Source organism: Toxotes jaculatrix, chromosome 5 (genome assembly GCF_017976425.1).
Source record: "Toxotes jaculatrix isolate fToxJac2 chromosome 5, fToxJac2.pri, whole genome shotgun sequence".
Lineage (NCBI taxonomy): Eukaryota > Metazoa > Chordata > Actinopteri > Toxotidae > Toxotes > Toxotes jaculatrix.
This window is the reverse complement of record NC_054398.1, coordinates 23565963-23585232: the sequence shown is the minus strand read 5'-3', so window position 1 is coordinate 23585232 and position 19270 is coordinate 23565963. Positions and strand designations below refer to the sequence as shown.

The 19270-nt window shown below is 40.4% G+C and overlaps 2 protein-coding genes across 2 annotated transcripts; both read left to right on the top strand.

The window, feature by feature from the left end:
• The first annotated feature begins 4920 nt into the window (after positions 1-4920).
• On the top strand, positions 4921-11882 carry pdia3 (protein disulfide isomerase family A, member 3). Its single transcript, XM_041038837.1, has 13 exons — positions 4921-5248; positions 6137-6215; positions 6329-6446; positions 6578-6685; positions 6860-6989; positions 7153-7269; positions 8883-9008; positions 9145-9327; positions 9562-9670; positions 10313-10441; positions 10731-10810; positions 11126-11183; positions 11271-11882. Exons 1-13 carry the CDS (start codon positions 5115-5117, stop codon positions 11388-11390), a joined length of 1491 nt encoding a protein of 496 aa, XP_040894771.1. The 5' UTR covers positions 4921-5114; the 3' UTR covers positions 11391-11882.
• Positions 11883-14789: 2907 nt separating this feature from the next.
• Positions 14790-18777, top strand: isg20 (interferon stimulated exonuclease gene). Its single transcript, XM_041039376.1, has 4 exons — positions 14790-14854; positions 15845-16531; positions 16764-16964; positions 17776-18777. Exons 2-4 carry the CDS (start codon positions 15878-15880, stop codon positions 17974-17976), a joined length of 1056 nt encoding a protein of 351 aa, XP_040895310.1. The 5' UTR covers positions 14790-14854; positions 15845-15877; the 3' UTR covers positions 17977-18777.
• Positions 18778-19270: the final 493 nt, after the last annotated feature.

Sequence of the window (19270 nt, the reverse complement as noted above, 5' to 3'; positions counted from 1 at the left end):
AGTGTTTTCTCTGCAGAGCAGGAAGTCTGTAACAAGTGCTTTGTCCCATTGTGAATGAATGGATATTTATTTTCTCCACTGATGAAACAGGCAGTGATTTTTCCAGTGTTTTGGTCTGGACGCTGACGGGACAACAAGGCGTTCAGTGTTCTGAGGAGACGCAGCTGACACGTCGAGTGTTGGTGTTGCAAGGCATGAGGAATCTGTTCCTCTCTCTCTTCGAGGATTTGGAGGAAGGGTCTGATGCCCTGAATACACACACACACACACACACACATCCTTCTCCTCCCTCCCTTCTCTTGCAGTACTCAGAGCATGTCACTAGCATAATGCTGCAGACCTCTCCTCTCCTCTCCTCTTCTCTCCTCCTCCTTGTTCCAGATATGGCTGAGGAGCAAGCGAGTTGCCTGGGCAACCACTTCACAGAGGCAATGGGGGCTCTCTCTCTCTCCGATGGGGGAGGGAAGGGGTTTTATGGGTAACAGAAAGCAAATCTCTTCAGCACAGAGGAGTGCTGCAGCACACAGCCACACACTGAAATGAATCCTCGGTCCCCAGGATAAAATGGAGGTTGGACAGTGATGACAGTACTGGAACAGGATGTGTTTAGTGAGATAAAACAGTGATTAAATCATGATGAAACAGCTTCGGCCCACTCTGCCCTGCAAAGGCAAAATGCAGTGATTACATATTTGGTTAAACCAGAACCTGCCTCTTTGACAGCTTACCACAGAAATGATTATACCACCAAAACACAGTACTGGAAATTCAATAGAAATATAGGAGGTAAAAACCAAACTGCAGTAACTGTACACTGGCTAGTTAAGACTAGTTGGTGAGATAGCCTTAGCTAAAGCTAATTTACCCACTTTTTCATGGAATTGAAGAATCAGTTTTGATGCTTCGAGGTTTTAATTATGGAGTTTTTTACACCACATTAATAGGACAATAATTAGATCTTAGAAAGAAAGGTACCCCAGATAAATAAGTCCTACCACATGCTAACTGCTGTCTATGGTGGAATTCACATGATTTCATGAGGTTAAGCTGCCTTTAAATCCCATGTACAAAATGCATTAAATTACAAAATGAATTTACTAAACGAGAACAACACGAACATGTTATATTTGTAGGTTCTGTGTCAGTATCTGTGTTTTTAAGTTTCATGTAAAGTCTAAACCAGTCATTGGTATAATAGGCCTAAAACCAGGTGTTTACAGCTTACATCTTTCTTTGTCAAAGTCAGTGTTTCTAAACACAGTGGTCTTTAGTTTAATGTGTATTGAGTATGTGTCCAATCAGTGACCTTGAAACAGTACAGATGTTTTACAAAGTGCTGTGCAGTGCAATACTATTTCTGTACACAGCTCCCTGTACATCAAAGCTCCACTGACAATGACTGCCAGCCTGAAAAACAAAACTCAAGTTGACACTCCTAACCTTGTTTGGTCCCTAAATTATATCCATCTAATTCTGCCATTTCCATCTCAGCTGTAAGTTTACAGTAAACGGTGGCTGGTCTGGAAGAAAGCAGCTCTGGTTTAAAGGATTAACACAGCTGACCGGTCGACTGCGGATCTGTGTGTCTGAGCCACAGAGATGAGGGGACTTTCTGAGGTGCTGCTGAAAGAAACGGGTCCGTTTAGGAAGCAAGGTTTATAGGAATGAAGAAAAGAATGTGTTCCATACTGACGCACACATTGTTAAGATGTACATAGTGAAACTTTGTTTGTATTTGAAGTAGTTAAAGTCTATTAGTGCAGAAATAACTATGTAAACTTTTAACCCAAGCAAGAATTACACTGAAACTGCAGAATGTGTGGTGTACTGCACTAGAACTAGGATGTATACTGAATTAACAATGTATGATATAGACTCCATACTACTATATGGATAATACAAATATCTGTTAACTTAAATAAGATCAGAAAGCTCTTTACATTGTGGCAAACGAGGCTCAGTAGAAATTTTGAGCTCATTTCATTACTTTTATCTCTTAGAGTTTCAAAACTACTACAACTACTAGTCTGTACCTTATATACGACAGAGTTTGCATGACAACTGCAAAATGTTATGAAGACCTAAGATCTAAAGGAAATATTGTTGAAAGACAGTTAAACAGGTTACACAGATGAATATACTGTCTTTTGCAAACATCAGACTTGTTACACTTGGTTTTGGGACATGTCGCTGGTCAAAGTCCCGGTTGTGGATAGAAATGTAGAATTACTGAGAATCCCAAAGTCTGTAAGGAACATGAGGAGCCTCTACACCATCTGAGATATTGTATGAGTCTTGTGTGCACGCTCTGCTGTCAAAGAGCTCCCTCTGCTGGCATGTCAATATAACTGCAGCTTTATAAAGAGGGAAAACATTCAGTACTAAGAGTAGGTTATTAATATGAAGACTATTTCTGCCTGAATGGCTTCAATAATAAAAAACAAACAATAAGAAAGAAACATGCTTGGTGGGCTCTGGATTGAAAGTCAGATAAATGTGCATCCACCTGAGCAGAGTTTAACTTTTTTTTACTTTATCTCATTGAGATTTTTCAGGACAGACCTGAACAACAGACAACAGTCATAGTCAGACAACCACACAACCACCATACAGAAATAACACAAGTAATGCCAGACAACCACAACTAACAAGTAATTAGTTGAAAGTAAAAATAAACACATATGTTCTTGGGTGACCAGCACTAAGTAATGTTGAGGTAGGACAGAAATTAAAAAAAATGTGTATTAAATGATATTTTAATAGTTAGAAAGTTAAAAATTAGAAAGCTTTAACAAAATTTAATAGAAATACAAGGAATAAAAGCAACTAAGGTCATGTATCTAGTTGTCTCATAATCACAGCCAGATGAACCTGTTCAGAGACCCTGGGCTGAAAATTTGCTGCTGGGCTCCTGTTATCTCACATTTCCCCTCCCACACTCTGTACAATGAGTATGCCTCCAGTTTCCCATTAAGTAACACCAGACTACACATTGCTCTTTTACCTGAAGACAAACCAGTAAACCTCTGCTGGTGTATAACCTGACCCCCTACCTTCTGTGTATCAGGTCATCTGTGGTAATTTTGAGTAATCATAACTTCATTTAGCACTAACTAATTAACTAAAATAGTAATGGTTATAAAAACTAGATTTTAATAGTGCAGGACTTGTCTGAGCAGAAGTATCTCCTGTTGATGTAACGAGGGCAGTAAGTTTGCTTACCTGTTGTTTAGTAAACATATGACCGTCACAATAATCTCTTAGAGCAGTAGCAAAGTGGTAACAGAGAAGGCTCAAATTTTGGCCTCCTCAGGTTGGTCAATGAAAAACAATGGACAGGTGAAAAATCAATAGAAAATAGCCTCAGGTAATGACAGTTAATTTCTGAGAAGTATATGTTATATCAGTAATAGTTCCAGGACACTAAATCCTGGGGGCTTTGGTTTTTCCACAACAGATACATGGCACAAAGACTAGAGAGACCTGGAGATCAACATGATGATTGGAGTGTTTGACCTTTCCTCTGAGATCTGAGCCAAGGTTGTGCCTTAGCTTAAAAGCACAGGGGATCGGTACAGCAGGACTTATGAGCTTATAAAAGTGGCCACCAGCAGTGATGCGAGTCTTCCTGGAGAGGAATCTCAAAATAGGTTCAATGTCAGTGTCAAGTGAATCAAGCTACAGTAGATTTGACCAATACAGGTTTTGAGGTTTGAGGTTGGGGGAACTCACGAAAACCAGACTAGAACTAGTGATGCTGACTTATGCATGCTGAGATATAGTTCAGTGGTTTCTGATGTTTCAGACCAGTAGATTAATAGATTCACCTGGAAAATAATCAGGTGTTGTTCCTTGAGGTTCTGTAGTGCGGGTGGTAAGTTTTATTGGTTCCAGCTTCTCAAATGTTTCTCAACTTGGTGTTGGTGAGGCAATTTGCAAATGTATCCTTCTTATGAGTACATGGTGACCTTGTGTAAATCCCACTCAGTTCTGCACAACTCTAACCTGAATGTGTCAAATCAGCCACAGAACTGAAAACAGACGTGTGGCTACGCTTGGCATTGCATCATGTTTTAGAGGGTAATTTTATATATAAAATTAAAGTGAACAGTAACAATAACTTTAAAATAAATGTGATTCAGTAAAAAATATGATATTTGCCTTTGAAATGTAGTGGAGTAGAAGGATAAAGCTTCATAATTTGGAAATACTATAGTAAAGTAAAAGTACCTCAAAACTGTCCTTAAGAACAGTGCTTGAGTAAATGTACTTAGTTATACACTCAGTTGTCAGTTTATTAGGTAGGCCTACACCTAGCTATTATACATAAAACAGTAAAGCCCTTGAATCTTAACTCTTGAATGTTGAATCTACCAAAATAATCATACAGTTGAATCAGCACCTCTTTAACACAGTTTCAACATAAACTGAACATTATAACCTGTAAGCTATATCATGAAGGGAAGATTTACAATAGGACTGTTGTATTAGACTGAATTAGTTTTAGCCTGGTGATCTTATGAACTCAGAGCTGAGTGTATTACACCACTGCTCTACTTTAAACTTATAAATGATAAGTTCTGGTCTTGTGTGACACAAGATTTATCCCTGCAACGTTACCTTTGATGTTTTGTAAATGCATGGGGCTGGCACTTGTGCACGAGTGAAATAAATAAAACTGTAATCGACACATTCAAGTTATTTGCAGATCATTAAAAGGCCATGATATCAAGCAGTGTTAACACAATCGCTTGGAAGAGTTCAAGAGAGGCGTTTAGATTTTTGTGGAGTCGTGATTGGTTCTGAGACCACGAGGTCTCATTTACATGGTTTTCATTGGTGAACCGGGGCAGAGTGACGCGCCGGACGGGCCAATGGGAGGCTGCCACACTGTGGTTAGGAGCGGTCCCGCTGCCTGAACGTCTCTGCTGCCTTCGTCTCTTTCTCTTTCTCTTACCAACTAGTCTGCGCTTGGCCTTGCCCGAGGAGCCTGCAGCAGCCTTGGCTTTCACGTAGCTGAAGAAGGGGGCCTGCCACGGACACAGTTTGCTAAATTTTTCTTGTTTTTTTGTTTAACTGAAAGTGAAGGAGGCTTTTAGCTAGCGCTGTGAGCGATGTTGAGGCTCATCTTCTTGGCCGCCCTCGCCGGGTTTACCCGGGCCAGTGATGTGCTGGACTACACGGATGACGATTTCGAAAGCAAGATCGGCGACCATGAACTCATTCTTGTGGAATTTTTTGCCCCTTGGTGAGGCTTTTCACGTTTTGTGCAGTGCAACAGAAGTATTTGCAAAAGCTAAACTTGCTAACTTGCTCCGTGATTAACAGTTTAGCTTACTGACGTACACCTGCAGAACCTAAAACGGCGTTGTATGTTTTTAAAAGCACTTCATTCGTTGTACAAAATTTAAAAAGCATCTCTTCTTCTGACTGGTTCTAATATTAACAGAGTCGTTAATGTGTCAAATTGTCTGTGGTTTATTGGCTAGAGACCAGCGTTAGCATGTTAGCAAAAAGCGGAAAGGTGCAAGCTAAGGAGCTGTAATGATAGGTTTATTAAATGAACTAGCTGTTCAGTTAACTGCCACACTTTGACCATACCTTAAACTGTAAAATGTAATGCAGTTAGTCATGGCTTATTGATTATTTTTAAGTGCTCTGAATCCTTTTCAATGGAAACTACGTGCGAATTGGGGCTATGAGGAAGTTGGGGGCGTGTCCTTTCGTTGTTGTAACGTTCTTATTGGCCAGAGAAGTTTTGGTGTCCACGTCTGATTGGTCCAGCGGAACTGTGACGTGGGCCCGCTGTGCTAAACTTGCATGGAATGGAAGTTAATCTTTAACTTAAAATACATTATACGTTATACCTAAAGACATTATACAACTTTTTTTTTCACGTTTGTTCCTTAACACAACGTGTAAATAGGTTATATTTTACAAAAATAGATAGATACTTTATTCATACTTTATTCATCCCCTAGGGGAAATTCACAAACCCTATTGAATTACAGAGGTTTTCAGTTCCACACTGTGAAATCACTAATCTCTTTCAGGATCTTTGCAGCATTGAAACCTGAATACAGCTGAAGTGTAACTTGTTTTCCTGTTAAACTGATCTATTTCCTCTGTCCATTAGGTGTGGCCATTGTAAACGGCTCGCACCTGAGTATGAGGCAGCCGCCACACGTCTGAAAGGCATTGTCTCTCTGGCCAAGGTATTGCATAATGCAGTTCAGTTAACTTTGTGCACTTTAGTGTGGCTCTCTGCATTGTATACTCTATGCTCTCTGTACCTCTTCAGAAAGTGAATGATTTTCTTCCCCCTTAGGTTGACTGCACAGCCAATAGCAACACATGCAGCAAATATGGTGTCAGTGGCTACCCAACCCTGAAGATCTTCAGGGATGGAGAGGAATCTGGTCCCTATGATGGTCCCAGAACTGCAGGTATTCAGCTCTGATGTGATTTTATTTTTTACGTGTAAACCTCACACTTCTACAAATTCTCCATATCTACTTATTTCTGTAACTTCATGGTCATCCTTATTTATTCTGCCTCTCCCTCTTTCTCTCTGTAGATGGGATTGTCAGCTTCCTTAAGAAGCAGGCTGGCCCAGCTTCTGTGGAGCTCAAGGCTGAAGCAGACTTAGACAAGTTTATTGCAGACCAAGATGCAAGTGTTGTGGGTGAGTCAGTGTTTGAATTTAGCCACTTACACCTCCAACAGTTAACTGTCTGTGTTTGCTAAGAATAAACTCGAGATATCAGCTGGAACCTGTTTTGGGTAAATTTTTATTGCAGTTGGTAAATTTGCGGGTATATACATGCTGGTCTGAATGAGATTCATCTTTTGTTCCCAGGGTTCTTTGCTGATGACAAGAGCACATCACAGGCAGAGTTCTTGAAGGCAGCCAGCGCCTTGAGGGACAACTATCGCTTTGCTCACACCAACTCTGAAGCTCTCCTCCAGAGCCACGGCATTGACGGAGAGTGAGTAGTTCTTTCTGCATCAGGCCCAGTTGTCAACTAAAAATGACAGTGTCTTTCTGACACATGTCATGTGAGAGTCACATCAGGTGCATAGCTGCTGTTTGTGCAGCGGGTCTGTCCCAGGGATCAGGACTAAACTGACATTTCCTTTGTTGATTTACAGGGGAGTCATCCTGTTCCGCCCACCGCGCCTTAACAACAAGTTTGAAGACAGCTCCGTCAAATTCACAGAGGAAAAATTCACCAGCAACAAAGTCAAGAAGTTCATCCAGGATAACATGTGAGTGCTGGTTCTCTTGAGTGATCCCAGCTTTCTCAATCCACGCCCCGTCATCTCACTTCCAGAAACTCATGCTTGAGCTAGGCAGCAGAGACGGAAGGTTTTATTGATTGCTTCTCAAGGCACAATCCGTTTACATTGTTTGACGTCGTTAGCAGTGGTAAAACATAAAATCACTTTGCACAGTAACGGTACATATTTGCTCACATGGCTATGTGCCAACAGGTTCTTGTTTCAAAAGTGAGCTGTCCTCTGCAAACACAGACTCTGCTCTCACTCAGTTCAGCAGTATGGCTAAATAAATCTGGGAAATCCATTTAGGTTCTAACAAAAGGTCTTTGGTTGTTGTGATGAGCAAATACTGGACTTAAATCTGCCTTTAAATTCTGGATGTTAGTGGGATATTTGGTTCTCCCTGTTTTGAGTAGGAAAGTCACAAAGCAGATGTAATGTGTAATCTGCACAAAGTGCCATGAAGGGGTCTTCAGCTAAGGCAGAGACACTGCTCTGTCTGTGATATCAGAGTAAATAATACAGACTGATACTGTGCAGATGAGACCGTAGAGAATCTGGGTCATCCCCTTGTGCAGTACTGTATAATGAAAAGTGATTTGAAAGAAATGGGTACTTGTAAGCACAACTAGCCTCTCTCACTCACACCTGATCATTTTAGTTATTTAGTATGTGAATCTTACTGGCACCATGTTTTTTTTTTGTTTTTGTTTTTTTTTAAAGGCTGTGAAGCTATGACGCTCACTAACATGTGACTTCCTGTGTTATTGTTTTGCTCATTAGATTTATTTATTTATTTATTTTTCATTTAGCATGCCCCAGTAAACTGCACTCAAAACTCAAAATGTGATTTGATCTGAATTCCATTTTGGTTGAATACAGGGCATTCACTTTGCAGTGTTGTTTGCCCTGGAGTTAACAAGTGCAGTTATTTTTTTATATTCTGTCAATTTAAGGGCAGATACCACGAGCACTTTGTTTTTTCTTAAACACTCAGCACACTTATTGATGAAACTGAAACAAAAGAGATTACAGTTGGTGTAGAAATATTTCCTCTTCGTGTGGTTTACCAGTGTTCCTACCGCCGTCGCTCAAAGCCTAACTAGCGGCGTTGAAGCCGGCAGATTACCAGCAAGCTCAGTGTATTTCAAACAGTCTGTTTTCGTGGAGACTTTCTGAGAGATGTGAACAGTGTGATGGGATCTAAACAATCTAGATGTTGAGACAGAGTATATGTACTCCTATAGCATCTTTCAACAAGGTAATTCAAAGTGCTTTACATACGACCAAAGGCATTATGACAACACGCAAAAGAAACATAAGGCAATATAAAAGAAAATACACCTACATAGGATTTAAATTATTAAAATGTAAACTAGAAATTGAAATAAACATAAATAGGAGAATACAGATTAAACAGTAGAAACAAAGATTACAGGGGAGTGCATGGTATGAATAAAAGGTCCCAAACTTAACATGTTCCAGTCATTCTGTAAATCATCTGTGTCACTGGATCATGTAGTTGTCCATAACCAGCTAAGATTAAAGTTTCTTGGTTCCACTTTCCATCTAAACTGATCCTTTCCTACTCTTCAACTCAGCTTTGGGATCTGCCCCCACATGACAGATGACAACAAAGACCAGCTGAGGGGTAAAGACCTGATGGTGGCTTATTATGATGTTGACTACGACAAAAACCCCAAGGGCTCCAACTACTGGAGGAACAGGTATGTGTCTCTAAACCAGAATTGTTCTTTCCTCAGTCCCATGCTTAACTCTTTCAGTTTGTATAATGAGATGCTGCTTTCATCTTCTGCTTTCAAAAGTGTGACTTTTAAAACGGGCCAAATTAACATTTTACAGGGTGATGAAGGTGGCAAAGAGCTTCCTGGATCAGGGCAAGAAGCTGAACTTTGCTGTGGCAAACAAGAACATGTTCAGCCACGATTTGTCCGAGTTCGGCCTGGATGGCAGCTCTGGAGAGTTGCCTGTGGTGGCCATCCGCACTGCCAAGGGAGACAAATACATCATGTCTGAGGAGTTCTCGTAAGTCAACACAGTTGTTGTGTGTATTGTTTGCTGCCAGTGCATTTCAAACTCCAACATTTACCACACATACCATATATATATATATATATATATATATATATATATATATATATATATATATATATATATATATATATATATATATATATATATATATACACTACCCCCCACACGGAAAACTCAGGGTGTCTGATTATCACTTACTTAAATGTTTCTCTGTTCTCCCAACAGTCGTGATGGAAAAGCTCTGGAAGGTTTCCTGCAGAGCTACTTTGATGGAAAATTGAAGCGCTACCTCAAATCAGAGCCCATCCCAGAGAACAACGATGGACCTGTCAAGGTGAGATGAGACGTCCAGAAGGAGTCTTAATTTCTGCTCAGTGTGTGCTGTGTAGCAGAGTTTTGTCATGATTTTTCTAAAAAAAAAAACAAAAAAAAAGTTTTTGTGTGTTTCTCCCACATGTTCCTTCTTAGTGTGTAACATTTACTTACCTGCTGTGTAAAAACTGATTAAACTAAGGAACAGAAAAATCCATGGTCCACACTTTCCAGGTGGACTCTTGGGTTAAATTGCTTAAATTTGCCTTATGTTTTTTAAGGGCTGGTTACAAAAACTAATTAGAATAATAAAGTTAAACTTTACACCCATGTATTTCCATCTGTCTGTCTCTCCAGCCACTGGAGTTTGGCAGAATTTAAAATACAGTAAAAAACTAAGATAGAAACTAGCTCATAGTACCAAGAGTAAACAAATAGTCTCTCTTTAATAATGCAGGTTATGAGCTGTGGTTATAGGCAAGTAAATGAGTCGTGAAAATAAAACATGGGGGAAAAAATTTGCACATTGAAATAGGTGTGAATGAACATTAAGCAAAGTGTAACACTACAGTCACAGCAGACAGGACTCAAAGTACTGTCTTTAAAAACTACTCACAGCTGCTCATCAGTCAGTAATGAGTAAACATCTGCCTTGTTTTATCAGGTTGTGGTGGCTGAAAACTTCGACAGCATCGTCAACGACGACAGCAAAGATGTGCTGATTGAGTTTTACGCTCCGTGGTGCGGACACTGCAAGAACCTGGAGCCCAAATACAAAGAGTTGGGAGAGAAGGTGAGAGAATAGACTCGCTACCTACTGTGGTTTGGATCTCTGTATGAAGATAAGAAGATAAATAAGTTCCATCAGCACTGTTTCATGCTAGTGCTCTTATACTAGCATGAAGGCTGCAGTTGGCCATTACCCCTGCCACTCATGATTACTTTAATTTTTCAGCGATGTGCCAGTTACTTTTTGGATTAATCTATTAGTTGTCTTGTGTACAAATGTTAGAATAATGTCCACCACTGTTTTGCTCAATCAAAACAGACAGTTAACAGTTTTCCCTCCTCTGCTCCTAAAGCTGGCCGATGATCCCAACGTTGTCATTGCCAAGATGGATGCCACCGCCAACGATGTGCCATCGCCATATGAAGTCAGCGGGTGAGTCATGAGACACTCAACTGCAATATTCAGTTTGAATTTTTAATTTTTTCCACTTAAATTGAAAGTGCATTAAAACAAGATGTCTGGTAGTCAGCCTTTCAGTGTACATATTGGCAGCTGATTATTGGTTCAAGGCGGACTTGAAAAATTGTAATTTGTCCTTTTTTAAAGTTCAAAAAGAAATATTTTCAGCTGATATATTTTTATTGGATATTTTTTAAACTCCCATGTCAGCCTTTGTGGTATAACACCATCTGATGTTACATTACGATATGGATTCTCACCAGTCTCCTCAACTTTTCCTTTTTTCAGTTTCCCCACAATCTACTTTTCCCCAGCTGGACGTAAGATGAACCCAAAGAAATACGAGGTGAGTATCACCCAGAGTGATCATTAAAAGTCAAGTTATACCTGTGCTCTCTGTGCTAATCGTCCCGTCTCACTGCTCTCCTTCCAGGGAGGCCGCGAGGTGAGTGACTTCATCTCCTACCTGAAGAGGGAGGCCTCCAACCCCTTGGTGATGCAGGAGGAGTCCAAGAAGAAGAAGAAGAAGAAGGACGACAAGTCAGAGCTATAAAAGCTCCAAACAGGAACTCAACCCCTGCCCCTCACCATGACAGGAGGAGGATGATTGGGGAAATCCATGCAGAGAAAGAACTAAATTATATTCTACTCTCTTAGTGAACTACCGAATGCTCTGAAGCCAAGTCGAAAAGACGCGGCCCTCCCTTTAGGTCCTCCGCTACGCTGGGAAAACTGTGGAAGGTGGAGAGGTGGTGGCCAGGGCCTGTCCGATGTTTAAAAACAAAAACAAATTTTTAGGGAAGAGGGGACAACTTTTGAAAAAAAAAAATGAGATTTTTATTTCCCCCTGGTCTGAATACTACACCTCAGGCTGATGCACTTTGGTTTGACACCAGTCTCCTGTCATCTGTCGCTCGCTTTGGTTTTTGTTTTTGTTGTTGTCACAGGGGATAAAGGTAATGGTGAATTCCTTTTTTTTTTTTTTTTTTTTGTTACATGTCTTTGTTTTTGTACATTTGGAAGGATTATGAAATAAAAAGGCCCACAAAACCAAAATGAACTGTATGATCTCATTCATGGATGTGAATGTTTTATCATGCTGTCATGCCATCGTGGCAGGTGAACACCTCCCTGTACCTCACAATTTAAAGTTTATCATGATAACTGTGACATTTCCTCCTCATGAGAAACTCATTTGCATTGAGATTTCTACATTACTGCTTTTAGTAATTGACAAACACAGGGCTGCGATTAATGATTTAATGAAAGTTCCTTGATCCTTGATTATTTTCAAGATCAATGAATCTGTCCTTTATGTTTTTGGTTTTTCTTTTTTTAAGAATTGATCAGTCAGTCTATATAATGTCGGAAATTCCCAGTCTGTGGCGACATCTTCAAATATCTTGTTTTGTTTAACCATCAGTCTAAAACTTCAAGAAACTCATTTGATAATAATGTAAAACAGAAGAAAAAGTAGAAATGTATAAACTTATCAAAGCTTCAAGTATTTTTTTTCCTGAATAAATTAATTATTCAGCTTTTTATTATTGGTTGTTTTCAACAAATCATTTTGAATTGAACACAATTTAGTTTGGTGTGAAAATGGCACAGTTTGGGATAAAAGAAGACAAAAATAGATAGCACAAAAGGCAACAAGTCCTGTGATAACGAGTAGAAAACAATATGACAGCTGATTTTCTGTAGGATAAAATTTTTCATCTGTGGTTTCTATGGTTTAACTGTTCTCACATTTCCTCACACTGTCGCTGTTTTAGAATCAGAATCACAAACACTTTATTGCCAGGTATGTTACACACAGTGTTGGGCAGTAACGCATTGTATCGTTGCCGATTTACTCCAGTGCTTCCTCACCTAGACTGAATAGAGAAATAGCTCTTTTCAAAGGTCTCACCTGCTAGTCGCACACGTGACGTCATCTAAGTGAGACTCATTTTGACACAAAAACACTCGACATGGAGAGCGGAAAGTATGCGTTCAGTAGCTGGAAATACCAGCATTATTTTGCACTTATTTCTGTCAAAGGAAAGAACATTGTTGTGCGTTGTCAGTTATGTGGGGGGAAGAAATCAATTTCATCCTCGAAAAACTTCACATCCAATTTACTGTGTTTTTTGGTGTTGTACTGCTGCTGGTACCCAAATTTCCCCAAGGGACCTCCCAAAGGGATCAATAAAGTATATTCTATTCTTACTAAAACAGCTGAAAGGGCAACACAGCACGGTGAAACTTATCGAGAAAGTACCGCGCACGCAGATCGATGCGTTTACTTCTGAGTCCAGTTCCAGTGGATGTCCTCCAGCTAAACAACAGAAGGTAGATTTCTCGCGTCCTACACCAACCGTAGGTGGAGACAGTCTGAATAAGCTCGTCTCTGGCTATATCGTGGAGGATATACTGCCTATTTCCACCGTGGACTCGCCCACCTTTCGCTGTATCACATTATGTTTACGTTTATTATGAAATTAGAGAATGCACTTCTCAAAGTTTTTCACGCGTGGACTAAAGAGGTCCTTCTGTTTTTTTGAATGGTTGGGGTGGGAACGAGTAACTTGTAACGTAACTAATTACTTTTGAAATAAAGTAATCTTGCTTTTAAAAGGCGTAATCAGTAATTGAATTGCATTTGCAGAGTAACTTGCCCAACACACATAAACGGTTACACATACAAGGAATTTGACATGGTGTTGTTGGTGCAAACGGAAGAATTGGTGGGCTTGATCAGAGAGGAGGTGACAGCTCAGCGACTGGTGCGCAGACAACAACCTGTCCCTCAGTGTGGACAAAACAAAAGAACTGGTCATTGACTTTAGACGGACCACACAAACACACACCACGGTTCATCAACAACCTGCCAGTGGAGATTGTCCAGAGTACAAAATTTCTGGGTGTGCACATAACAGAAGACCTCACATGGACGAATAACACCAAACACATCACAAAGAAAGCCCAGCAGCGTTTGTACTTTCTGAGGAGGCTGCGAAAAGCCCACCTCCCAACCTCCGGCCTGACAACATTCTACAGAGGAGCTATTGAGAGCATCCTCAGCGGCGCCATCACAGCTTGGTTTGGTAACTGCACTGCTGCAGGCCGTGCAGCGGATGGTGAGGACAGCCGAAAAGATCACGGGAGTCTCTCTGCCCCCCCTCTCAGACATCTACAACACCCGCTGCCTGCGCAAAGCCAAGAACATTGTCAAGGACATTACCCATCCCTCCCATGGACTCTTCACCTTACTACCATCAGGCAGAAGATTCCACAGTATCACTGCCCGCACCTCCAGGCAGTCAGACTGTTAAATACCCTATAGTGCAATATAATAAACTTGTAATATTAACTGGCAACGTATAATGCAAACTAGCACACTGCACCTCTATGCACTCTGCACTTTTTCTTTTGCTGCTAATATATTTACTTTTTTTAATACAACATATTTGCTTTATGTCACTGTTGTTTTTCTGCACATTATGTTATACATGTGTGTGTGTGTGTGTGTGTGTGTGTGTGTCAGTGTGCATGTGTGTGCAAGAAATGTGCAATGATTGTGTTTGCGCAATGTGAGTGTGTGTGTGTGTGTGGTTCGAAATAGTGTGTGTGTGTACTATACTGTATCTGTCTTGTCTCTACTGTGTTTTAGCAGTTGTGTATCTCACCAATTGCTCCCGGTGAAACGTTGTTTCGTCTCACTGTATACTATGTATATGGCTAAAACGACAATAAAACCAGCTTGACTTGAAATTGGACTGACAAGTCCCATAACACACTCAGCGAAACATACTAAATAAAAGAAAGAAGTACTAAGAATTGTAATGTGCCATTAGAGAACGTAATTCTTGTGGTAATATCACGCTGGGGCCTGTGGATGGCGACTCCGCGATGCATTTGGCAGCGGTAAGCTTCCTGTGAAACAACCAACGAAGAAGAGAAGGAGCCAATCAGACGGAGAGGAGAGCGGACTTGTTCAGGCTTGTTCAGGCTGTACACGTGCTGCTCCACAAGGTAACATACAAATTATTCAGTCTTGTTTTAATATGTCTTTTTCTATTTGCATTTTGTTAACGTTCATAAATAACAGTTTTATCTCTTGGCTATAATCTTACGGGATATTTGTCTTTGAGAAGATGTTCAGGGTCTTGTTTGACGTGGCTCTCTTCAGCTAGCTAAAGTCGGTTGGTTTTCAAACTCCGTTGAAATATCTGACAGCTAAAGATGTTTTTTGTTTGTTTGTTTGTTTGTTTGTTTGTTTGTTTGTTTGTTTGTTTTTACAACCGACGAGGTCAAACTCTACACAGAACAGAGTCCCCGCTTTTTCTGAAGCCTCTGGGGCCACTGTTCAACACGGGTGACATATAAGTCACTAAGCATCCACGTCTTTGTAAATAGTTGCAAGTTCTGATAACGATAGCCGCAGCAATCGTTGATCGGTGCTGTCTACCACGGCCTCCTCTAAAGACGCAGACGCCCAAATCAGATGTTTACGAGCGTTTGTTGGGCTGTTTATAGAGCTCAGTGTATGTAAGGTTTACCTGGCGAAGGAACATTAAACAGTCGGAAATTTGAACGGGGTTTGGTGGCTTTGTCGTTTGCGGAACAGCTGAGAATAAATCCCCTCTGACTTTCTTCTTATTATTGTTTTTAAACTATTAATCATGTAACTTGACTGCTATTTTATCCAAGCTTCCAAGATACAACGTGTAGTACACAGTTACTTCAGCGTTTTGTAATATGTTGCTGTCAATCACCTGCCCCTTATAGTCAGTGGTATTTCTGCTTTGGCTGTAAAATACCTTTCTGTAGATCGTTCCTAATGTCAGTCTGTTTTTGGCCAATTATGCATCATCCACCTGGACAAAAGACACAGTGCTACCTTTTTCTTTTTCAAAGTGAATCTGTAGATTATATAAAAAAAGACGATCTCAAATAGTGGTGATCTACTTAGTTTATTTTCATATGATAATCTGTTGGTTTTGTGTTGTTTTATTTCCTTAGAAATGACTTCAAGGCCAGTTTCATCAGCTGACAATGGCAGAGATGTCAAAAAAGAATAAAGCCTCCTCGTGGGGGCTTATCAGCAACTACCGCTATTTGTGCAAAAAAGCCATGATGGTTCATGCCATGGATAACGGAAGAGCACAGAAGAAATGTAAGCAGAAGATAATAATCGCCAACACAAAGAGGAAAAGAGCAGACAACTACTGTGAACCACTGGATACAATTAAACTGGTCAAAAAAACTAAATCAAGTCATACAACACAGGAAAGTCAAAGCACTCTGAACTCTGAGAACAAGAGCACTGATTCATCTAAACCTGGACTCTCTCTGTTTGTGCCTAAAGCTTGTGACCACCACAGTTTGATCACAGCTCTCAGAGACAGCTGGGAGGTGGACAGCGGTTTCTCTTCGGAGACCAGTCCTCCAGCCAGCGGTCGAAATTCACCATGCTTCAGCTCATGCCCGACCAAAGTTTTGGCGTTGGACTGTGAGATGGTGGGGACGGGGCCTGGCGGGCACTGCAGTGAGCTGGCCCGCTGCAGCATCCTGGACTATCATGGCAACGTCCTGTATGATAAATACATTCAACCATGTCAACCTGTCACAGACTACAGGACCCGCTGGAGTGGCATCAGGAAGCATCATCTGCTCAATGCCACGCCCTTCGTTCAGGCCCGGGAGGAGGTGAGGCCATTTTTCTTGTTCAAATAACAACATTTATTCCAAACAATATTCCATATACAATAAAATATTACAGAATCTGGTCAGTTCATTAGTTTTAGGTAAGTATAAGCAACATAACTCGCTACATAAAATGCGACCAATGCAGCTGCCGCTCCAAATTGTTTTTAATCAGTACTCACAGGTAAATATTATATTTGTCTTCTTCTGCACTTGCGTGGCCTCTCTCCTGTAGATCCTCAGTATACTTGAGGGTAAAGTGGTAGTTGGCCACTCCATCTACAATGACTTTGAGGCGCTGGACATACCTCATCCGTGTCATATGGTCAGGGACACCAGTACGACGCGTCTCCTCAGCCGATTGGCCGGTTTTCCCCGAGAACGCTGCCCTTCCCTCAGAATTTTGGCCAGTAAGCTGCTGAACAGGAGGATACAGGTGAGACACAGATTGTCCACGGCATCTTCAGTCTTACTACATTGTAATTATGGAATTTTATTTTTACTACAAATGGAGGCAAAAAGTTGTAGTTTTTTTCGTATTACATACATTTATTTTTTTTAAGTTTACTAGTAATACTAATACAATGTTTTTTCACACAAATATTGAAATAACTTAAAAACGTCTTTTCTTATTTGCTCATGCTTTAAGAGTCCATGATCCGAGTTGTGAAGAATATGTTTAACACCAAAACTAAACCACTTATAAAATACATTTTGGTATTGATTCTCACTTGCTCTAACGCAGTCCTGTTGTTTTGTGTTTGTACTTATCTAAGTCTTACCAGTAACGGACCAAACTGATGATGTGCAGCGCGTCAAGGAGCTTAAAAACAGAGAGATGTTATAGAGCGATGTGTAAGGATTTACATGTGCGCAGATGTTTTGGGAACACCTAATCTGATAAATGAGAAATTGCAGCACAGAGATAATGTGTAATGTAATTTAGAAAGTGTCAATATGATGTTTGTCCACCAGAGAGCACTGACGAGTTTATTTTTAACTGTAAAAGTCCTGCTTCAGGACATGCACTGGTCACAGCTCTTTCATAACCACAAAATGAGACACTTATCAAAATGCTTGTTTCTGTTGTATTTTTTTTGTTTGCAAACATGTTCAAATAAAAAATTCACAAATTTCTTAATAAGGTGGAAACACTTAACTGAAACATGCTTTGTGTTTTTGTCGTACCTGATTGTACCTCAGCGTGACTTGAACCATGCTTACCCCGCCTGTGTTTCTCTGCCCAGGTCGGGAAGAGAGGTCACTGTTCGGTGGAGGACGCTCGAGCCGCCCTCGACCTCTACAAGCTGGTGGAAGGCGAGTGGGAACAGGAGCTGCAGAACAAGCTGAGGGACGACGACGCTCCACTCGAGCCCAGCTTCTCCTCCTCAGACCACTACATGCAGGATGAGTACTGGCCCGATGATGTCACAGCTGACAGCCAATGAGAGGAGAGTAATCAAAAGGTTCTTATTAGATGGTGATGTTCTCAGTCATCAGAGCAGAATCCGCAACTCTAAAAAATGTGAAAGAAAAAAAATTAGTATAAAACACATGCGGAACCAAAATGATCTTCTCATATGAAATGATGTACTGTATCACTTTAGGGGAGAATAACTTTATTGCTTGAATGAAAACACTTGTTAACTTATTACTTTTACACATGTTAAACATGGTTGGTGTTCCTAACAGCATGTTATTGCTGTGATACCAGGTATTTGCTCGCAGAGTTGAGAGTAGTCAAGTTATTTGTTACTAACTTGAATACATTTATAGCAGCAGAAGTGTTGGTGTTCTTCACGTTTCTAACTTATGATATTCAGAGTTTGGAGTTTTCTAACAGTCTCTGTTCTTACTTGAAAGGTTTAATGTGACTGTTAATAAGACTCAAGACATATCTTAGGCCACAGATACAGCTGTACTCTATTGAGTTTTTTTTCTCAACTGTCTCTTCTCACATGCACATGAAAATGCACAAGTGGCTGCTGAGAGCAGACTCAAAAGCAGCATAAGCTGCAGCTCCTAAGGTATTTTTCACAGTTTACAAGGCAAAAGGAAAACACATTTTAAAAAAACAGACGCGGTACAACGAGTTTAAACTGATACGTTGTCATGTTTAAAGTGTTTCCTTTTGCCTCCATGTATGTGTGGCCTGAAGTATTTTATATTGTAACCATGGTATCAGCGGTGTTTCATTACCTCACATTATAAGCTGCTCTTAAATGTCCTAATAAAATGGCATGATGTTAAAATAAGACACTGACTTTGACTTGATATGTATAGTGGGCTCCCGAAGTCTGGCTGACTACGTGAAAGCAGTCTCAGACTTTTGGAATCCACTTTCTAAGTAAATAATAACAATAATAGATTTATATAGCACTTTTCTGATCCCAGGAGCCCATCTTATGAAGGAAGGTATGTTTATATGTACTATAATATATAGTGTATATAGATGTATGTATGTTCATGTTCATGTTCATTACATGTTCTATGTAATATACTATATATAGATATATAGTATATTACATTAGACATTATGAGTACATGGTTGCAGAGCAGTCAGTGAATATTAGTGGAATGTCGTTCATGCTGTTTGGTGAGGAAAAACTCCAACCATTGCATCATGGTCGTCCTACTTGATCCACTGCCAGATCGGCATTAACAGCAGCTTCGCTCGCAGGAGTAGCATTACTGGATGAAACCACGGCTCTGCTGGTGTTGGGAAATGTTTTGGGGATCATC

Excerpts from the sequence above, each read along its gene's own strand:
- pdia3 (XM_041038837.1), top strand. The coding sequence starts at position 5,115 with ATGTTGAGGCTCATCTTCTTGGCCGCCCTCGCCGGGTTTACCCGGGCC. Across the intron at positions 7,270-8,882 it reads AAGTTCATCCAGGATAACAT|CTTTGGGATCTGCCCCCACA; the intron begins GTGAGTGCTGGT and ends TCTTCAACTCAG. Across the intron at positions 9,328-9,561 it reads ATCATGTCTGAGGAGTTCTC|TCGTGATGGAAAAGCTCTGG; the intron begins GTAAGTCAACAC and ends TTCTCCCAACAG.
- isg20 (XM_041039376.1), top strand. The coding sequence starts at position 15,878 with ATGGCAGAGATGTCAAAAAAGAATAAAGCCTCCTCGTGGGGGCTTATC. Across the intron at positions 16,532-16,763 it reads TCGTTCAGGCCCGGGAGGAG|ATCCTCAGTATACTTGAGGG; the intron begins GTGAGGCCATTT and ends TCTCTCCTGTAG. Across the intron at positions 16,965-17,775 it reads TGCTGAACAGGAGGATACAG|GTCGGGAAGAGAGGTCACTG; the intron begins GTGAGACACAGA and ends TTCTCTGCCCAG.